The following is a 16,937-nucleotide window of genomic DNA, read 5'->3' as shown; positions in this document are numbered from 1 at the left end:
GCCAGTGTTGCTAAATATGATGCTAATTTTCAGAAAGTTCCAGTGGGAACCAGGAAGCTGCAAAGCAGCAAAGCTGCGTTCTATAAAAGGCAAGTTGTTAGAAAGGAAAATAAAGGCCTGAAATAACAGAAACCAGAATAAATACGGTGCAATGGGAGATTCCATGTGGCTTTTGAGTGGGCAGCTTGAAGGCACGAGCCCATACTGCTCTTTGAGGATGTCAGTCGCTGTGTACATAGGACATGGTCCTCAGGGGGCATTGGATCTCCAAAATGCTCTCCCAAAAGGGCTCTTAAAGAAATTAAGCTGTCGTGGGAAGAAGAAGAAGGTCTGTGTATTCCTTTTAGGAAATATTTTCTTAGCACTCCAAAGCCTTGAAATGGACAAAACAAACATTTATTCCTAGACAAAGGTCTGGGGAAAACACCGGCTATTTCTGTGCAATCCCTTGTTTTTGCTCAGCAGAGAGGCACCACGCAGCATCTCCCCAGCCCCTCCTCACCCAGCTAGGGCTGAAAGAGGTGGAGGACCAGGCACAAGGTGAGGGAATAGATCTGCAGGGACATCCCTGTGTGCTCTGGGCCACTGAGATCCTGTCGGAGCAGCAGGAGGTTGGCACAGTGGGAGCTGTGCTGCAGCTGGACGGACAGCACGCAAGGTTGCTCAGCGTCTGCTGGACAGCATCCATGCAGACCTCCTGCTCCCACAGATCCCAGCTCCCCCGGGATAGCTGACCCTGGCTTCGTTGCTGGAAATTAATGAGGAAAAAACAACTGCAGTCCCCATGACTCCACAGCCGGGCGCATGGCTTCCCGTGCGGCTCTCATGGCCCTGCTGCCCTCCTGGATGGGGAGCTGTGAGAACCGCCGTGCCCTCTGCCCGTCCCCGCTCCTGGCAGCCCCATTGGGTGACAGCAGCACCTGCAGGCAGGCTGCAGAGCCTGGCACTCCCCACAGCCCTGGGGCTATGGGGCTCTGGGCGGTCTCCAGCACGGGGTGCATCATCTCTATGCCAATAACAGCTCAGGAACAGGCTGATAGAGCACCTGATCCTCTCAAGATACCCCAGGTGTCCTTTCTTTTATCCCACTGTCATTGCAAACAGTAATTGCTAAGTCCAGCTCTCCATGCAGGCAGAGATGGCCCTGAATGTTTCTAGCAGACTTCCAGCTTCGGATTCCTACACTCAAATGTGGACACCAGTTTGTTGCACACCAGCAGGAGTTGGACTGGAATGGGGCCCAGGTCTGCCCCAGGGATAAAGAAGGGCACAGCTCTGACACAGCTGGGTAGCAGAGAACACATCTGGGGTGAGCTTAAATCCATCCAGGGCAGTTACATTCACTCTTGCCACTTTAAGTACTGTTAAAGCACAAAATGTTGTTTGGCTCTCCTCGCAGCATATATATGATGACTAACTAACGTGGGTCAGAAACCAGAGCAGATCAACCCCGGGGTCATGTGTGGGTGGGCACACACTGCTTTGTTCAGAATGAGAGACATCTGCAGCAGGTGTTGGGGCAGTTTTGGACCAAGGGTTTGGTGCTGGGCCACCCGCAGCCAGGCTGACCCCCCAGGAATTTGCCCCTCAGCCTCACTCCATAGCGCTGCCTCTTCACCATGCCTGGCTGAGGCTGGAGAGAAGTCACACCATAGGCAGGCATTGGCTCCACAGTTCCCGGTTTCAGAGGAGCAAACAGAGTAAACATCCTGAGTCCCAGAGAAGTGCTGTCACACTGCAGAGGACAGGCACTGGGTCCCTGCTCAAGCACTCTGCAGCCCACTCTGCAGGCAGCTCCGAGCTCTGGTGTTTACTCTGCTTGTCTGCAAGGGGGTGGGAAAACAAACTCCACATAAAAGCAAAGGTAGGAAACCATCTAAGCCTCATCAAATCATCACCATCATAAAACCAAACCATTTGTTATCATTAAAACATTCACTTTTTACACTTACAACCTGTTCTGGAACAAATGCTACCTATCACTCACTTGCTGATAACCACTGCCGAAACTGGAGGTTTTGACATTAATCACAATGTTTATTTCAAAGGCAAATCCTTCTCCTAAGCACTTGATTTTCATGCAGGTAGTACTTTTGTAGGAAAAACATTCACTTGCAAGCAGCGTTACTACACACCTCCTCTAAACACTGCCCCGGAGCCTGGTACACAAGCAAGGGGAAGCTTTGTGGGTTTCTCCAAGCTCTGCAGCCTGGCCCTGGTGCTGCCATTCCCTGCTCTCACCCTAGGCACACGCATTTCCCCGTGCAAGCTGGAAGAAGGGAAAACAAAATCGTGAGGCGGCTGGGCCAGCTGCTTTGGGACGGCGTTGGGGGCTGGCAGGGATCCAGCTGACTGCACTATATAGCTGTCAGAGGGAGAGCTGGGCTGCAGATCGAGTCGCAGCCATCGCGCACCCTTTTCCTGCAGCTGAGGAAGGAGAAGCGTGCCAAGATGTGCAAAGGACTCGCCGCGCTACCGCATACATGCCTGGAGAGGTGAGAGCAGCTGGTTCTGCATCACTTATGGACTGGGAGGGAAGGGATGGGGCTGCTCCAGCTGCGGGTGGCTTAGAGCTTGAGGGTGAGCAGTGATGTGGCCCCAGACTCTGGTTTGAAAACCTCTCTGCTTGGCAAGGCTGCAGTGCCCCACAAACCACCTTTTGACCCCACTGTTCCCCCATGCTGTCTCTCTGCCCGTGCCTGTGGAACAGAGGACCAGTATCTAGTCCTGCCTTCCCACCTGCCATACCAGAGAATGGGGAGCTGCTACTCCCAGGAAGCCTTAGGTCAGCTTTGTTAGTGCAGGAGCAGGCTGAGCATGCATCAAGGTGCCTGGGGAGGCTGCCAGCAAGCCCCCACAGAAAAGTTTCACTGCTCAGAGCTACGGGGCTCTGCAGCACCCGCACATGGCAGTTGTGCTCTCCTGTGGGTCTCAGGGTTGCAGCAGTAATGTTTGCAAAGCATGGTGGGGAAAGCAGAAACGCTGTTGCCACTCTGCACCAAAACCACCTTTAACTTTAAAGTGCCTCAAAATCCTTTTTGTCTGATTATGTTCTTCTCAGCCCCCAATGACCACAGCCCTGAGCCCTTTCACGAGGCTCAGCTTTGTACACAGTGCTGTTCACCCACTCTTGCTGTCCCACCTCTGCCTGCCCATGATGATGCTCGTGGCACCGGCTGGTTGCTTTCATATCACGGGAGCATTTTGGGGCAGACACCTCCGCTTCAGGCTCTGGTGCATTACAAAAGGCTTCTGGAGATGCTCTCCATAGGTGCTGCTGGAAGAGGAGCTGCTGCATGAGGCTCCACCTGCATTCCTCAGGGCTCCAGCGACCTGGCAGCCACCCTGCTCACAGCCTGCTCAGCCCAACCCTGCTCACCTCCTGTAAGATCTCAGCCCACATTCCCTCACCCTCATGAGGTTGCCCATGCACCAGCTCCTACCTTTCTCATGCTGTCTACCGTGGAATGTTTTCTCCTGCAGTGTGTGTGGGGAGGTCTTGCTGAAGGCCTGCTGGACTGGTCCCTCCTCACCCTCTCCCCCTAGCACATGCTTGCTGGCCTATGCAGGGAGCTGAGATGCCTGTCCGGAGGCTGCTCCTGCAGCCAGCACTGCACTGCCTCCTCTCTAACACTCCATATTTGTCCATGTGTCCACCACAGCCAGCTGCTACAGCTGCAGCTGACATTTCAAGCTGCACTGGCTGTGCAGCCACACAGCTCCCCAACAATCCCCAGGGTCCATCTCCTCACAAGGGATGTTGCATCCCACACCAGACATCGTGGGGATATTGCACTGCGATGCCACTGAGGCTCCTTGGTGGCTGCTCGCTCCTCAGCCTCTCCCACCTGTCAGGACATCAAGCAGATCCTGTCCAGAGAAAGCTTTCCCCGTACAAACGGCCCCAGAAGCTTTACTGCCTGGAAGCAAACCAAGAGCTGCAGCCTTTCAGCTTCAGCTTTAACGTCTTTGAGCTTCTTGTTTTGTTTTCTAACTTTGAGGCTCTCCTGGCCTGCATCTTGATGTGTTTGACAGAGTCCATATTTTCTCTTAATGCCTTTTGGAAGCTGTTCCTCAGTCTTTTTCTTGGCTTGCTCCCACGTATTTTCACACATAACATTCCACAGTTCATGGTCTCTCCATTCCTCTCACTCTGGAGCTTGTGAAGAAAGCCTGTTTGCTTATCGCTGCCTTTTCAGTCCCACTGTTTAGTCTTCCTGAAGGCTTGCTTGAAGACTGGTGACACATCTACTTGAGCACTCTAGGACAGTGTCTTTTAAATAACTCTGCCCACCCACATGCCTGTGAGTGCTCAGCCCTTCTGGTTGTCCTTTTGGCAACCCTCCTCATTTCAGGAGCTTCCTCGTGCACCAATGAGGCCCCACAGCTGAGGACACACACTCAGGATGGGGAGGTCCTTGCTCCCATTCCCCATACCAGTCAGGGCAGGTGTCAAGGCAGCCCCAGGTGTATCACAGCCAGACCAAGGGGTGGAGCAAAGCTAGGGCTGCTCAGAGAACAGGACAGCAGGAGAAGAGACCATAGTACAGCCCCTGAGCCTAAAATATAGGGCAGGGAGCCCAGGTGGGGCTGCTGAGGGCTATCAGTGCTCATTTGTGCCCTTTGTGCCACACAGGTGTTGGCTCTGAGCCTGTTACAGGATGGGAAATTGCTGGCAAGATTTTGAGCAAGGGACAAATGCTATCCAAGGAGCACCTGCTGCTATGTAAAGTGATGCTGACCACTTCCATACCCACAGTACAGGTCAGCACCCATAGCAGGGTGGTGAAGCATCATGTCCTGCTCAGACAAGGACAGATGGCTGGTCTCCTTCTCCCCTTTGTTATGCAGTCATGCTTGTGGATTAGATGTGGGTCCTGGTGACCTGCTGCCAGCACAGCCCACATCCCCCACCCACCTGAGTCCTGGCACCTAGCTAAGCTGTGGCAGAGGTGGTGGTGCCAAGGGGGCATAGCCCCAGGGTCCCCTCAGCATGGTGAGTACGGGGACATTACCACCCTTCAACTCAGGTCCTGCTCCATCCAGGCAGGGTCTGACCTGCCTTGGAAGCACGAGGGATGGAAGCTGTCCCTGTCACTGCATTCATTTTCTGAGAAAAGCTAGTTTTCTGGCTGCGCTTCTGCTCCGTGTAAGGGTTGCTGTTGGTGGCTGCAGCAGGCAGCACGCACCCGTGGAGGGTGGAAAAGCAAAACAGAGAGATTTGCAGGCAGACCAAAAAAAAAAAAAGAAAAAAGAGTGGAAGTGAAATAGCAGACATAGCAAGGGAACGGTTTTGCACAGAGGGCATGTGAAAATAAGAAGTGCAATGAGCCCTGGAGATGTGCAGTGTGGCCTCTGTCATCACACCGTGGTGAGGCTCCAGTAAAGCTCCCAGGGTCTGCAGGGCCCTTCCTGCTACAGGTGCAAGGCTGAGGTGCCACTGAGAGCTGAGCCATGCAATGCAGTGGGTGCATGGGAGCAGGCTGACATGAGGCAGGCACCATGCACGGGCAGGCTGCCTGCTCGCTTCCTCTGGACTTATTGCTATAGAAACTGCACAGACATCCCCAATCCATCTGCATGGCAGCCAGGACAGGTGATGCAATTATCCCAGCTACAGATGGAGACAAAACAAAGAGATCAAGCTTACGAGCTGTGGCTAATTCTGAGCATCTGGCTTGAAGTGCTTCACACAGGCTCCTTTACAGCATCAGGGTCCATTTGTTCACGTGTAATTAACAACATGGCTCTGTACCAGGCCAGGTGCCTGGCCACATGGCTGTGCCACTCCAGCAGCTCTGTGGTCCCTCTTGTCCCCCTGCCCGACCTGCCTCTGCTCACCCCTGCAGGGCCAAGGAGATCAAGACCAAGTTGGGCATACTGCTCCAGAAGCCTGACACGGCCATTGACTTCATCGTCCCCTACCCGGAGAAGCCAGAGAAGCCAGCCAAGGCCGTGAAGTGAGCATGGGTTTGGGTGCTGGGCAGCATGGCTCCATGGAAAGCAGCTTTCTCACAAAACTTAGTTTGCATTGAGATTACATGTTCATTTAACACAAGTTTTGTGGAGTGGGTGGATTGAGAATCATGTCAGGAGGCAAAATAAGCCTTTAAAAGAAAAGTTAACTTAAATCTAAAAGCAGAATGGTGTCCTGGACATAGTCAATAGCCCCACTATTACCCCCAGCCCAGCCTCACTGTGAGCCTGAGCGTCAGGACATCCGAGCTGCTGCCCCAGTGCTCTTACTATCCCTCAGCACTGTCACCATCACATGTCACCCTTCACGTGGCCAAATGTTCATTTCCACTTTAAAAATCATGACTTGAGTTGTCTGACTTGCACTGGTCCCTCAATGGGGAGTGCTTTCCTTTTGCCCCAATTCTGTGGCACCCCGCCTTGCTGTTCCTAAACTAAGCCTCAGAGATCCTGGCGACCCATCACCCCAGTTCTCCAGAGCTCTTCACTCCATCCCTCCCCATTTTTAAGGAATGACCACCTGCTGCACGATGAGCATGAGCTACCCAGGCTTTCTTTACCCCTTCAGACCATCCCCAGAGGAGGTCCTGCAGTGGCGTGACTCACTGGAGAAGCTCCTGCAGAACCCCTGTAAGTCCTCTTCTGTGACCGTGTCCCCCCCACAGCCGGTGTCCCCCTGGTGGGCAGTGGGGATTCAGGGTGCCCCAGTGCTCAGCAGTGCCTGACCCCTGCAGATGGGCTCGCCAGCTTCCGCACCTTCCTGTGCTCCGAGTTCAGTGAGGAGAATGTTGAGTTCTGGGTGGCCTGTGAGGACTACAAGAAGACCAAGTCCCCTGTGAAGATGGAAGAGAAGGCCAAGAGGATCTATGAGGAGTTCATCCAGACCGAAGCACCCAAAGAGGTTGGTGACTGCAGGGTGGGGATGGTGCTGGGAGGGGTGGGGGTTCCTCTAGCTGATGGCTGCAGGGCAGGCTGTGCCACAGCCACGGGGCTTGCAGCAGCTCTGGTGCCTTGTTTGCAGACTTAGCAGCCACCCTCAGCCCTCGCCTGGCTGACCTGCCAGGTCTGTCCCCATGACCTTTTAGTGGGATAGAGCAGGTGAGGAGATGCCACCATCCCCTCACAAACGTGAAGCTTCCATCCTTCTCACGCTCCCATCGCAGGTGAACATTGACCACTTCACCAAGGCTGTGACCATGAAGAACCTGGTGGAGCCATCGCCGAGCAGTTTTGATATGGCTCAGAAGAGGATCTTTGCTCTGATGGAGAAAGATTCCCTGCCCAGATTCGTGCGGTCGGAGTTTTATCAGGAGTTAATCAAGTAGCAATGCGGCCAGGCTGCATGAGGCAGCTCACCACGGGCAGCCCTATTGCTTCTGTCTCAGCACCTACTCCTATAGCCACTTTGCTTTCATGATGCCACCCTACAAGAGCACTTAGGAATGCTGCTAAACACCTGCCTCAGTGCTTTGGACTCTCAGATGTCCCAGTGTCTCCTTTCTTTCCCATAGAAGACCAGCTCACAGGATCACCAGGTGATGCTCCCGGGCCTGACTAGTTCAAAACACTGGCATTGTTTAGCAACCCTATGTACCAAGCTCATAGTTTCCAGCCCGCAGCTGCATCCCTACTGTCCACATGCAGCCTGGTGGCATCTCTGGGGGTGCTGCTGTGATCGCTTCTCTCTCTGGTTGCTTCTCTGCAGCAGGCATGCCACAGCGATACTTCTGCACAAACCCAAACCAGGGGCACAGGTGAGAGGAAGGAGGACTGTCATGCTGGGGGAGAAAAGAGCTGCTGGGTGAAGCCCGTCAGAGCAAATTCCAGGGAACATAAAGCAAGCAAACAGCAAAGCCAAAGATGTCATTGGAAATACGAACAATAAAACCCCATCTTCTTGAACAGATAACAAACTCTGTTGAGTTTGTGTAGCCTGCCTCTCTCTTCTGTCTCCCTCTCTCTGCCCAGGGCACGTGTTTCTACAAGGCCATCTCCTAAAAAGACTACATCTTTTCAAGCAATCCAAATCCAGCCTGCTGTCTGCTACCAGAAGAAATTGCATCTGACGATGGGGCAAAGGCACATGCAAAAAGTAGCTGGGGCCTCATCCAGCCCCGAACCAGAGAGTCCCTGGATGTGGAATGAGCTGAGCCCCATCCCTGGGGGATCCCTGCAGCATCTGTGTGCAAGGAGCAGCAGACAGGGACTCACTGCCTGCACCCACCTGCACTCAGACTGCTAAACTTTAGGCCATGAGGCTCCACACAGCCTCTTCAGCATTTACAGAATCGGATCAAACCTCAGTAAACCCAAATATTTACATGCTGTCACTATGGCAACGAATAAAAATACCACAGGAAGTGGGCAGGGAGGGGATACAGGGGAAAGATGAAGGCGACCATAAGCATGATGTTGGCAGTGGCTTTTTTTTCTCCTCTCAAGCAAGTGGCTGGGAAAGTCGGAGCTGGAGCAGCAGGTGAGGCTGGCAAATCCTCTGGAGTGGCTCAAGCTGCCCAAAGGTGTGGGATAACCTCAGCATGGGTGCATGGCAGGAGTGGGCAGGAGGCTCAGGAAGTGCCACCATCAGGATATCCCCACCACAACCCGCACGTCTTCATGAAGAGGTGCTACCATTACCAAGTCTGGCATGTTTAACCTCCCTGTTCACAGCATAGAAATGCAAATCCAACCAGGCTTCTCCATGGAAAGACCCAGACCTTTAATTCCCACGAATGCTTTGGCAGCTATTTCTAGATACCCTCACGTGTTTCGCAGTTGAACACTGATGTTGAGGCTCTTGAAGTTTGGATTCTACTGGAAGCTGAATGTGCAAAGAAAACCTGGGATGTCATTGGCTGCAGCAGCTCTGCGTGGGGCAGGAAAACAGGGCTGGGGTATGTGAATGCCCAAAAGAAAGCTGAAGGCCATGGAGGTGAAACAGACCCATTGGGAATCCCACCCCAGCTCGACCTCTACTGAAAATGTTGGAAACTTGCTTTAGGGGTGATGTAACAGTTCCAGCAAGGAACAGGGTGGCCATGAATTGTGCCCCCAGAGTGTTTTGGAGCTCTTGTGAAGTTGTGTTTGTGTAGAAGGCTCGTTTGGGCATGCTTACCTGGAAACATAGCGATGCTTGCACCGCATGGCCAGGCTTTCTGCAGGCCCAAGAGTGTTTGCTAAGTTAGTAACAACCATCATATCTCTGGTAGCAAATGCTTCATGTATTTTGTCACTCTTGCTTTTACCAAGTTTGGCATATATATGAGCACTCTTCACATGACATTATACATCTATAACATTGCATCCATACTTAAGTATACACACACACATATACATACTCTTAATATTGGCATCCAGATCCAAGTCAGTCTGTGAATCAAAGTGCAGGATATGGTGCCTGGGGTCTGAGGGATAAGTAAATGGATTTAGCATGGTTCCCAACACCACCAAGGGAAACCTCAGCCCCTCACCTGCTGAAAAGAGAGGTGCACCCTCCCTCACACCCTTAGAGGCCACCCTGTGCCATGGCTCTGGCACTGCGCACCCCAAGGCCCATAGGGTGCCTGGGGACCCTCCTCTGCCATGGGGCAAGGCAACCCCATGATGCAGCCTGGGCCCCAGCACCATCCCAGCATGGGATGGCCATTGGTGCCCGTGGGTGGCTGAGGGTGTCCCAGGGTTCAGTCCAGCCCCTGGCCACTGGTCTGGGCTCCCTGGCTGGGAATGCAGAGGGCCATGGCCAACATCCAAGGTTGGAGCAGGATGGGTTCCTTACAGATCCAAGGAGCTGCTTCTCAGTTTGATGTTCTCCATGTGGTTTTCATGCTTGAAGATGCGGGATGTTGATGTGCACTGAGGAACTGGTTGCATTAACCCACATTCTTGTACCACTCAGTAATCCACGTATAAACATTTATTTCTGCTACCGTCTCAATGGACTATTTATTCTGTCTCTGTGTCGAAGGGGCAGCATCCTTACCTTCCACAGGGCACTCCCAAAGCCCTGGCAAGCAGCAAAGTCTTCTGAGAGTTTCAGCTGTGCCAGATGTGTCAGTTTCCCAAGAAACTGGAAAAGGGAATAAAAATACCACCCCAAGAGACTAGAGCGGAGGAAATCCCTGGCACCAGCACAGCCTGGGCATCCCCCAGTGGGCAGCTCTACCTCTGCAGTGCTTGGGCACATGGTCAGGTTGAGCCCTGAGCTGCAGCGTGCTCCCCTCTGGAGCTCTGATGTGCAGGTGGGGAAGGGGAGATCCCAGCTGCAGAGGCACATGGGACACCAGGGATTTGCAATGAGGAGGTTCCCCCCTCCATGGGTGGCCCTGCGCTCACCCCAGCCCTGTGACGAGGGTGGGCATTCCCTGTTAGGAACAGCATGGACCCCAAAAAGCCCACCCCTACTCCCTGCCCCAAGATGATGGATGCCTCTGCGGGGGAGCACACCTGTAGGGGTTTAATGGCTGCTTCACCCTTCCCCGATTTAAAACAATGGGAGCAGAGCCACTTGTGAAATGACTTTTCAGAGGAACTTTAGTCAGTGAATTGCATCACCACGCATTCTTTGGTTCACACAACAGCACTTTAGCAGGGACTAATCCAAATATGTTTTATTTAGTATGTATTCATTATTATTTAAATATCAATACATTTTTTTTGCAAGAGTTGTCAAGAGTTCCCAGTACCAGAGGCAAATAAAACATAGCCACATGCTCAGCTATGCTCAGAGTATTAGAAGCTCTCCATCTTGCAGCTGAACATGCAGGGTGGTATGTGTCAGCACACAAAGAAATGCAAAAGAAAGCAAATGTGAGAAGAGACGCTTTTGTGTGGGCCTCAAAGCACCTACTGGAGAGCCACAGCCTTCTGCCATGTCAGAACCCCTGTGAGGACAGTTGTCTGAGCAGGGATGCAGTACGAGGAATGTATGGCTGTCAGAGCAGCAATTTCCAGCAAGGGAAAGACTGAGAGCTGGGGAGAGTATGACCAGAGCCCAGGAGCAGTAGCGAGGCCAGCACACCCCTTCCACCATCTTCAGGACAAAAGTGAGTAATGCAACTACTGGATGACATGAATAACTTACATTAATAACTTAAAAAGCAAACAAACTAACAAAAAAAAAAAAGCCTGTAATATTTCAAGTATTCCCAAGCAGCGCCTTCCCTCCTCAGCTGTTGTGATAGTGGTCTTAGTCTATTACAAATTGCTTCATTCAAGTCAGGACAGGCAAACCTGCGTTCAAGAGTTACTAATATCTGTCTAGAAGAGAAGGAACATGTTTCAGTTCTGCTCTGCTATAGTATAAGAATGATAGATTTAGTTTGGGAGTGTGAAGGGTACAATCACGTTCAAAAAACTGAACCTCCCCCCAAAAAGTAGCTCTGTGCAGCCTTAAAAAAACATAAGGTCCTCAGCCAACTTCATCTAGATGCTACAGACAGGAAAAGCAGCTCGGAGAGAGCTTTCATGCAATTTTGTGTAATGACCATAGGAGACTGTGTGCTAGCCTGAAAGTGTTGATCTCCCTTCAAGAAAGAGTGGAGCTCTTCCTGTGCCTGATAGCTGGGAGCTATACAAACAGCTAAGGACCAGACCAAGTCCTTCCTTCCCACCTAAGCTCTTGCTGATTAGAAGGGGTGAGAGGTATCAGTCCACACCACCTTGCGTGGCCTCCCTGCTCCTTGCTACGCGTCACACTGTGACACCATGAGACTGTTCCCTTTATGGCCAGCACTAGGTGTGAGTGTGTGTGCCCCCTCCCTGCTGCTCCCACCCTCCTGGGCTCAGTGCTTGTCAGAAATGGACCCACAGTGACCTCACTGCGCTCTCACATCAGACAGACCCCAGGGCTCCTACACAGTCGGAGTCGGAGGGTTTGCTACACAGACTGAGCCTGGTTTGGGTTACAAATGCTGGCTGCTGCATGACACGGGACACAATGGGGACATTAGACAGCTACTGAAGACAGCTCTGTTGCTTCATGCCAATGAATGCTTTTGCTGCCATATATTCCTACGAGAGCCCAGCCTGCTCCTGACCTCACTGCAGGTTCAGGCACACTGGGAGATGATATTAGAGTTACAGTCTATGGCATGAGCCTGGGCTCTTTTGTAGTTTTCGGGCCCACAGCCAGCTGTGGGTGGGCTGACCAAGTCCAGGTAGTAGGGGGACTTGAGGAAACGGCGGTAAGAATCCTTCTCCATGAGGGTGAATATTTTTCTCTGAGCCTCATCAAAGCAGGACAGTGTAGGCTCCAGCATATTGTGGCTCGTCTTCTCCCGTGTGCATGAATCCAGGTTGACCTGTGGGCCAAAGGGACAGCATAAGTAGCATCTGTCCCAGGAATGGTTAGCATATCCAAGTGCCTCCTAACTCCACCAAGTAAACTTAATCTGTCCGTGTGGGCAGTGGTCTGAAATGACCCTTGGACACCCTGTAGCCTTCAAATAATCCATGCAGATGGACACCAATGCATCTCTTCTGCTAGATGAATTGTCAGGGCAGACTGACACATGCTCCTCTGGGATTCAGCCCGGCACTAACCTCAAGCAACTTCATGAGGAGGTGGAACATGGAGCAGGTGGAACACTGGGAATCAGCATCCTCTTGGGCTTTTCCCACCTGAGTGTGCATGTGGGATGGCCACATAACTAGACCCACTTTCTCTCTATCCAAGTTAAATATTAACACAATAAAGATGACACTATTTCCTTGCTAAGCACAAGAGAAGAGGCGCTTTTCAATTCTTGTGAAACTACCAGAATTCTTTTCCCTATTTCTGGCCTGGTTCAGGACCTGGGGTCTATGTCGTGTATAATGTCGTGTGAAGGGTGCTCATATATATGCCAATCTATGCCCAAAAAATATTCTGTGCACATACCTCTTTTGTTGCCTGCACAGAGATGAATTCATCATATATCTTCCTGGCCTTGGGGCTGAGCTTGGCTGGTGACTTGGTTTTCTTGTAGTCCTCACAACTGACCCAGAACTCGATGTTTTCCTCACTGTACTCAGATTTGAGAAAAGCACGGAAAGCAGCCAGACCTCCTACAGATCATGGAGGAAAATATATAGGGTTTATAGAGGAAAATCAGAGCAGGTAAGAGCGTTAATTTCTGGGTTTGGTCAACACATATGAACACCATATGCCTCAGCAAACAGCAGTTCTGGATTACCCTTGACTGAGCAATTCCTTTCCACTGGCAACAGCTCCAGCCTCCACAGCAGCAGCTCGTGCAGGCCAAAGGAGGCTGGAATTCAGGCAGGTCCCACTGGGATGTCAGACGTGGGTCCTCAGCTGCCTGCCCCCACACTGTGACCCTCTGTGGCTCAGCCAGAACACAAGCAACTTGTATGATCCCAGAAGGACCTGAGGAGCCAGCTAGCATATGCTGCAGAGTCTCAGGCCATGGGAATGGCGTGAAGGAAACCTCAAGGGCATCAGTGTGGTCTGGAACTGATAGGAAGACAAAGTCTCCCATGGAGATTCAGCTGGAAATAGCTTCTCTGCTTTCTGCCTCTTGTTTAACCCAATGTTAAAGACTGCGTGCTTCAGTCTTGCTGCTCCTGAAATCATCTGGCACAGGAGTGGAACAGTTGCCCTCACAAAAGGGACAGCCTAGCAGTCAGCCAAAGCGCCGCTCTTGATGCCCCTTGGATCTCACATACAGCACCCTTCACCACCCCTCCCAGAAGTCAAAGGAGCTACATCGTGCTGTTAAAAGACACAAGATAACACCCCATGCCTCTTAGGACTGCTAGGCATGTTGGCTGCTGGCGGGACCCTCAGCATCTCCTCCTCAGCATCAGCATCAGCAGAAGGAAACTCTTTACTTACTGTCATGATGGATCAAATTTTCCAATGACTCTGCCCACTTTTTGACTTCCTCTTGGCTAACCCTGTCAGGAGAAAAAGGGAGAATCATAGAATCATTAAAGTAGAAAAAAACCGCTAAGAAGATCTATTCCAACCATCAGCCCACTCACAGCATGCCCACTAACCACATCTCAGTGCCTCATCTACATGGTTCTGAGCACCTCCAGTGACAGTGACTCCACCACTTCCCTCGGCAGCCTGTGCCAGTGCCTCCTTTCAGGTTGGTGTAGAGAGCAATAAGGTCACCCCTGAGACTCCTCCAGACTAAACACTCCCAGTTCCCTCAGTCCCTTCTCATCAGGTTTGAATTCCAGATTCTTCATAGCTTTCTTGCCTTTCTCTGGACACGCTCCAGGGCATCAATGTCTTTCTTGTAGTGAGGGGCCCAACACTGAACAGAGCACTTGTGGTGTGGCCTCACTAGAGCTGAATAGAGAGGGATGATCACCTCCTGCTCCTGCCAGATGCACTATTTTTGATACAAGCCAGGATGCTGTTGGCCTTCTTGGCCATCTGGGCACACTGCTGGCTTATATGTTCAGCTGAGCATTGACCAACAGCCTTGATCCTTTTCCTCCACACAGCTTGCCAGCCACTCTGCCCCAAGCCTGCACCATTGCATGGGGCTGTTGTGACCAAAGTGCGGCACCTGGCACTTCATCTTGTTGAACTTTGTCCCATTGGCCTCAGTCCAGTGATCAGCCCATCCAGATCTCTCTGTAGGGCCTTCCTACCCTCAGGCAGACTGACACTTCCTCCCAGCTTGGTGTCGTCTGCAAATGTATTGAGAGTGCATTCAATTCTGGATTCAAGCACACAGGAGTTCAGGAGGCACTATGAAGCAGCAGCAGCAGCAGAAATGCTAATGACTCCATCTCACTGCAGGAGTAAACAGCACATTGCAGCCAACCTTTGCTCAACTGCATGGCAACACGGCTCTTACCTCTGGCTTGGAGATACTTTCTCCTTCTTGCCCTGTGGAGAGCCATAGTCACAGGAGTCTGACTTCTGCAGCAAGACACCCAGACGATGCTTCATATCCTTGGCACTGAAAGAAACAATTCAAGAATGACATGAGAATAATGCACTATGACTCCCTCTGCAGCCACCTTGACTGCAGTAAGCTTGTTCAGCACTGTTTGGTTAGACCAAAGCAGGTCACAGCCAGTGACTCCAGTGTTGACTTTTCACTCCTTGTTTCATTTGCTAGACAAAATACAGCAAAGTCAAAGCGTTCATTTCTCACTCTCAGCAGCATCATCTTGCTGAGCTCCTCAGCCTGCAGGGAGGGCTGGCAAAGGGGGAGAAACGGTTGTATTACTACTAATTGTTTACACTTAAAATATTGTGATAGAAAAATATCACTAAATGTGCTGCTTCTCCCTGAACTGACTTGCCCAGCTACCAGTGTCTGATTCTATGCTTACTAATGCCTTCCTACAGGAGGGTGTCAGTATTACTTGTTTCCAAAGCCATGTTGAGCAGGCAGCCTTTTTCCCCAGACGACAGCAGGCGTACATACTGGGCTGTGGGGCAGCTCATGGTGCTGGGGGTGCACAGGCAGCTCAGCCAGCACAGGGGTGGCCTGGCCAGTGCCACACATGGGGCACAGCCACCCCACATCAGCACCTGTCTCCTGCTCCTGCAAAGTTTGGTTTCTAACTTGGGCTGTGTTCTGGGGAATGAACCCCAGTTGTTGTGAAATCATGTCTGCCTTGCTTCCCCCTCAAAGAAATCAAGAAAAGGAAACTCACCAGAGATAGAGCGCTGAAAGCAGAAAAGGGGTAAAAGCTTGTGGCATAAGCAGATGACAGGAATATCAAGGCAGAGCAATGCTGCAAGCTGTTTGTTTTGCTGATGGGAAGGACGGTTGTAGCATTCCCACAGCTCAGTACAAATTCCTTAGGCAATTCTGTTTCTGACTAACAGTAAAAAGCCCGTAAACCATCATTTGTATCTAATCTTACAAAGGAATCAGAGCCAAATCTGCCACTTCTGCCTCAGACACAAAGTGCATTTCAGCGTATCTCCAGGCTAACAAGACCACGAGAGATGCTCAGAAATAAACAGTACCTTTTTAAGCAAGTGGCTGGCAGTGCAGCGAGTCCCTTGCACATCTTGCTCCCAAGGTCAGGTCTGTATTCCAGGAAAAAAAATAACCACAAGGCAGGAAGCAGCAGGGGCTGCGCAGGTCCTTTGCTGGCTGCAGAATTCGGTCTGCCTGTGAGCCAGCTGCTTGGCGTGGCTCTGTTTTATAGCCTAGCCCAGCCAGCCCAGCAGAGCTCAGTGACCCAGTCAGCAGCCAGCATAGCAGCTGCACCGTCCCCCTTCTGCCCACCCAAGAGGAAGAGGGTGACGTATAAGCTGAGACAAATGGCTGAGTGGGACTGAAAATCTTACCAGAAATGAAGCTGGGTGGCTGCAGAGATGGATTCTTTGCAAAGGATGAAAAAGCTCCAGGGGCTTTCCCCTGTCTCAAAAGATGGAATGGTGCAGATAAAAGCTGGGGGAAGATTTCAGAGGGGCAAAGGGTCAGGGGAATCTGTTCTGTCAGTTCCTTGGTTCATTTTCCCATTCCTTTTGGAGGAACCTAGTGAAAATAAGGGACAAGAATTCAAAACCCCATAGGTTCCCACAGCCTCAGCAAATGCAGAAGCTGGAGCTGTTAGGAAACAGGAATGTGAATTCACCAGGGAACTACCCAGGCAAATGAGACTGGGTACTTTCATTCTGGAGGCGTGTGGATATATGCCTTTGATCACGCTGAAAAAAAAGGTCTGAGGAGCACATCACCACTGGAATACAAAATGAGTTAGTCCCAGCACATTTATATTTAAGGACAGCTCGTGCATATGTGTAGGAAAAAAAAAGATGAGACATTGAGAACATGGCTGCCTTAAATATACGGGTATCACTAACACCTCACTTCTTCATCTGCATTTGCCCCCACTCAAAAAGCCAGACCTTGCTACTCAGTGTATCTGAGCACCAAGGGGAGAAGATTCATCAACACACTGGGCATAGCAGTGCCTCCTCGGAGGGGACTTCCTGGCAGCATTGAGGCTGCTCTGTGCTAAAGGATGCACCA

General features: G+C 51.4%; 2 protein-coding genes across 3 annotated transcripts; one reads left to right on the top strand and one right to left on the bottom strand.

Moving 5' to 3' along the window:
- The first annotated feature begins 983 nt into the window (after nucleotides 1-983).
- On the top strand, nucleotides 984-9,906 carry RGS5 (regulator of G protein signaling 5). The gene is made up of 5 exons (XM_048945931.1): nucleotides 984-2,495; nucleotides 5,850-5,960; nucleotides 6,545-6,606; nucleotides 6,711-6,877; nucleotides 7,140-9,906. The coding sequence occupies exons 1-5, from the start codon at nucleotides 2,452-2,454 to the stop codon at nucleotides 7,299-7,301; spliced, it is 546 nt and encodes a 181-aa protein (XP_048801888.1). The 5' UTR covers nucleotides 984-2,451; the 3' UTR covers nucleotides 7,302-9,906.
- Nucleotides 9,907-10,548: 642 nt separating this feature from the next.
- Nucleotides 10,549-16,516, bottom strand: RGS4 (regulator of G protein signaling 4). Of its 2 annotated transcripts, XM_048946589.1 has the most exons (5): nucleotides 15,923-16,185; nucleotides 14,793-14,897; nucleotides 13,811-13,872; nucleotides 12,854-13,020; nucleotides 10,549-12,275 (listed from the first exon to the last, which is right to left on the bottom strand). In XM_048946589.1, the coding sequence occupies exons 1-5, from the start codon at nucleotides 15,964-15,966 to the stop codon at nucleotides 12,024-12,026; spliced, it is 630 nt and encodes a 209-aa protein (XP_048802546.1). In that variant the 5' UTR covers nucleotides 15,967-16,185; the 3' UTR covers nucleotides 10,549-12,023. The 2 variants fall into 2 exon arrangements, with proteins under 2 accessions (XP_048802546.1, XP_048802547.1); XM_048946590.1 differs by lacking the exon at nucleotides 12,854-13,020 and having other exon boundaries at nucleotides 12,205-12,275; nucleotides 15,923-16,516.
- Nucleotides 16,517-16,937: the final 421 nt, after the last annotated feature.

This window comes from Lagopus muta, chromosome 5 (assembly GCF_023343835.1).
Source record: "Lagopus muta isolate bLagMut1 chromosome 5, bLagMut1 primary, whole genome shotgun sequence".
NCBI classification, from domain to species: Eukaryota; Metazoa; Chordata; class Aves; order Galliformes; family Phasianidae; genus Lagopus; species Lagopus muta.
This window is presented reverse-complemented; position numbering and strand designations above follow the sequence as displayed.

Excerpts from the sequence above, each read along its gene's own strand:
- RGS5 (XM_048945931.1), top strand. The coding sequence starts at position 2,452 with ATGTGCAAAGGACTCGCCGCGCTACCGCATACATGCCTGGAGAG. Across the intron at positions 6,607-6,710 it reads GAAGCTCCTGCAGAACCCCT|ATGGGCTCGCCAGCTTCCGC; the intron begins GTAAGTCCTCTT and ends TGACCCCTGCAG. Across the intron at positions 6,878-7,139 it reads AGACCGAAGCACCCAAAGAG|GTGAACATTGACCACTTCAC; the intron begins GTTGGTGACTGC and ends CTCCCATCGCAG.
- RGS4 (XM_048946589.1), bottom strand. The coding sequence starts at position 15,966 with ATGTGCAAGGGACTCGCTGCACTGCCAGCCACTTGCTTAAAAAG. Across the intron at positions 14,898-15,922 it reads CCAGCCACTTGCTTAAAAAG|TGCCAAGGATATGAAGCATC; the intron begins GTACTGTTTATT and ends TGTTTCTTTCAG. Across the intron at positions 12,276-12,853 it reads CTGTGCAGGCAACAAAAGAG|GTCAACCTGGATTCATGCAC; the intron begins GTATGTGCACAG and ends TTTGGCCCACAG.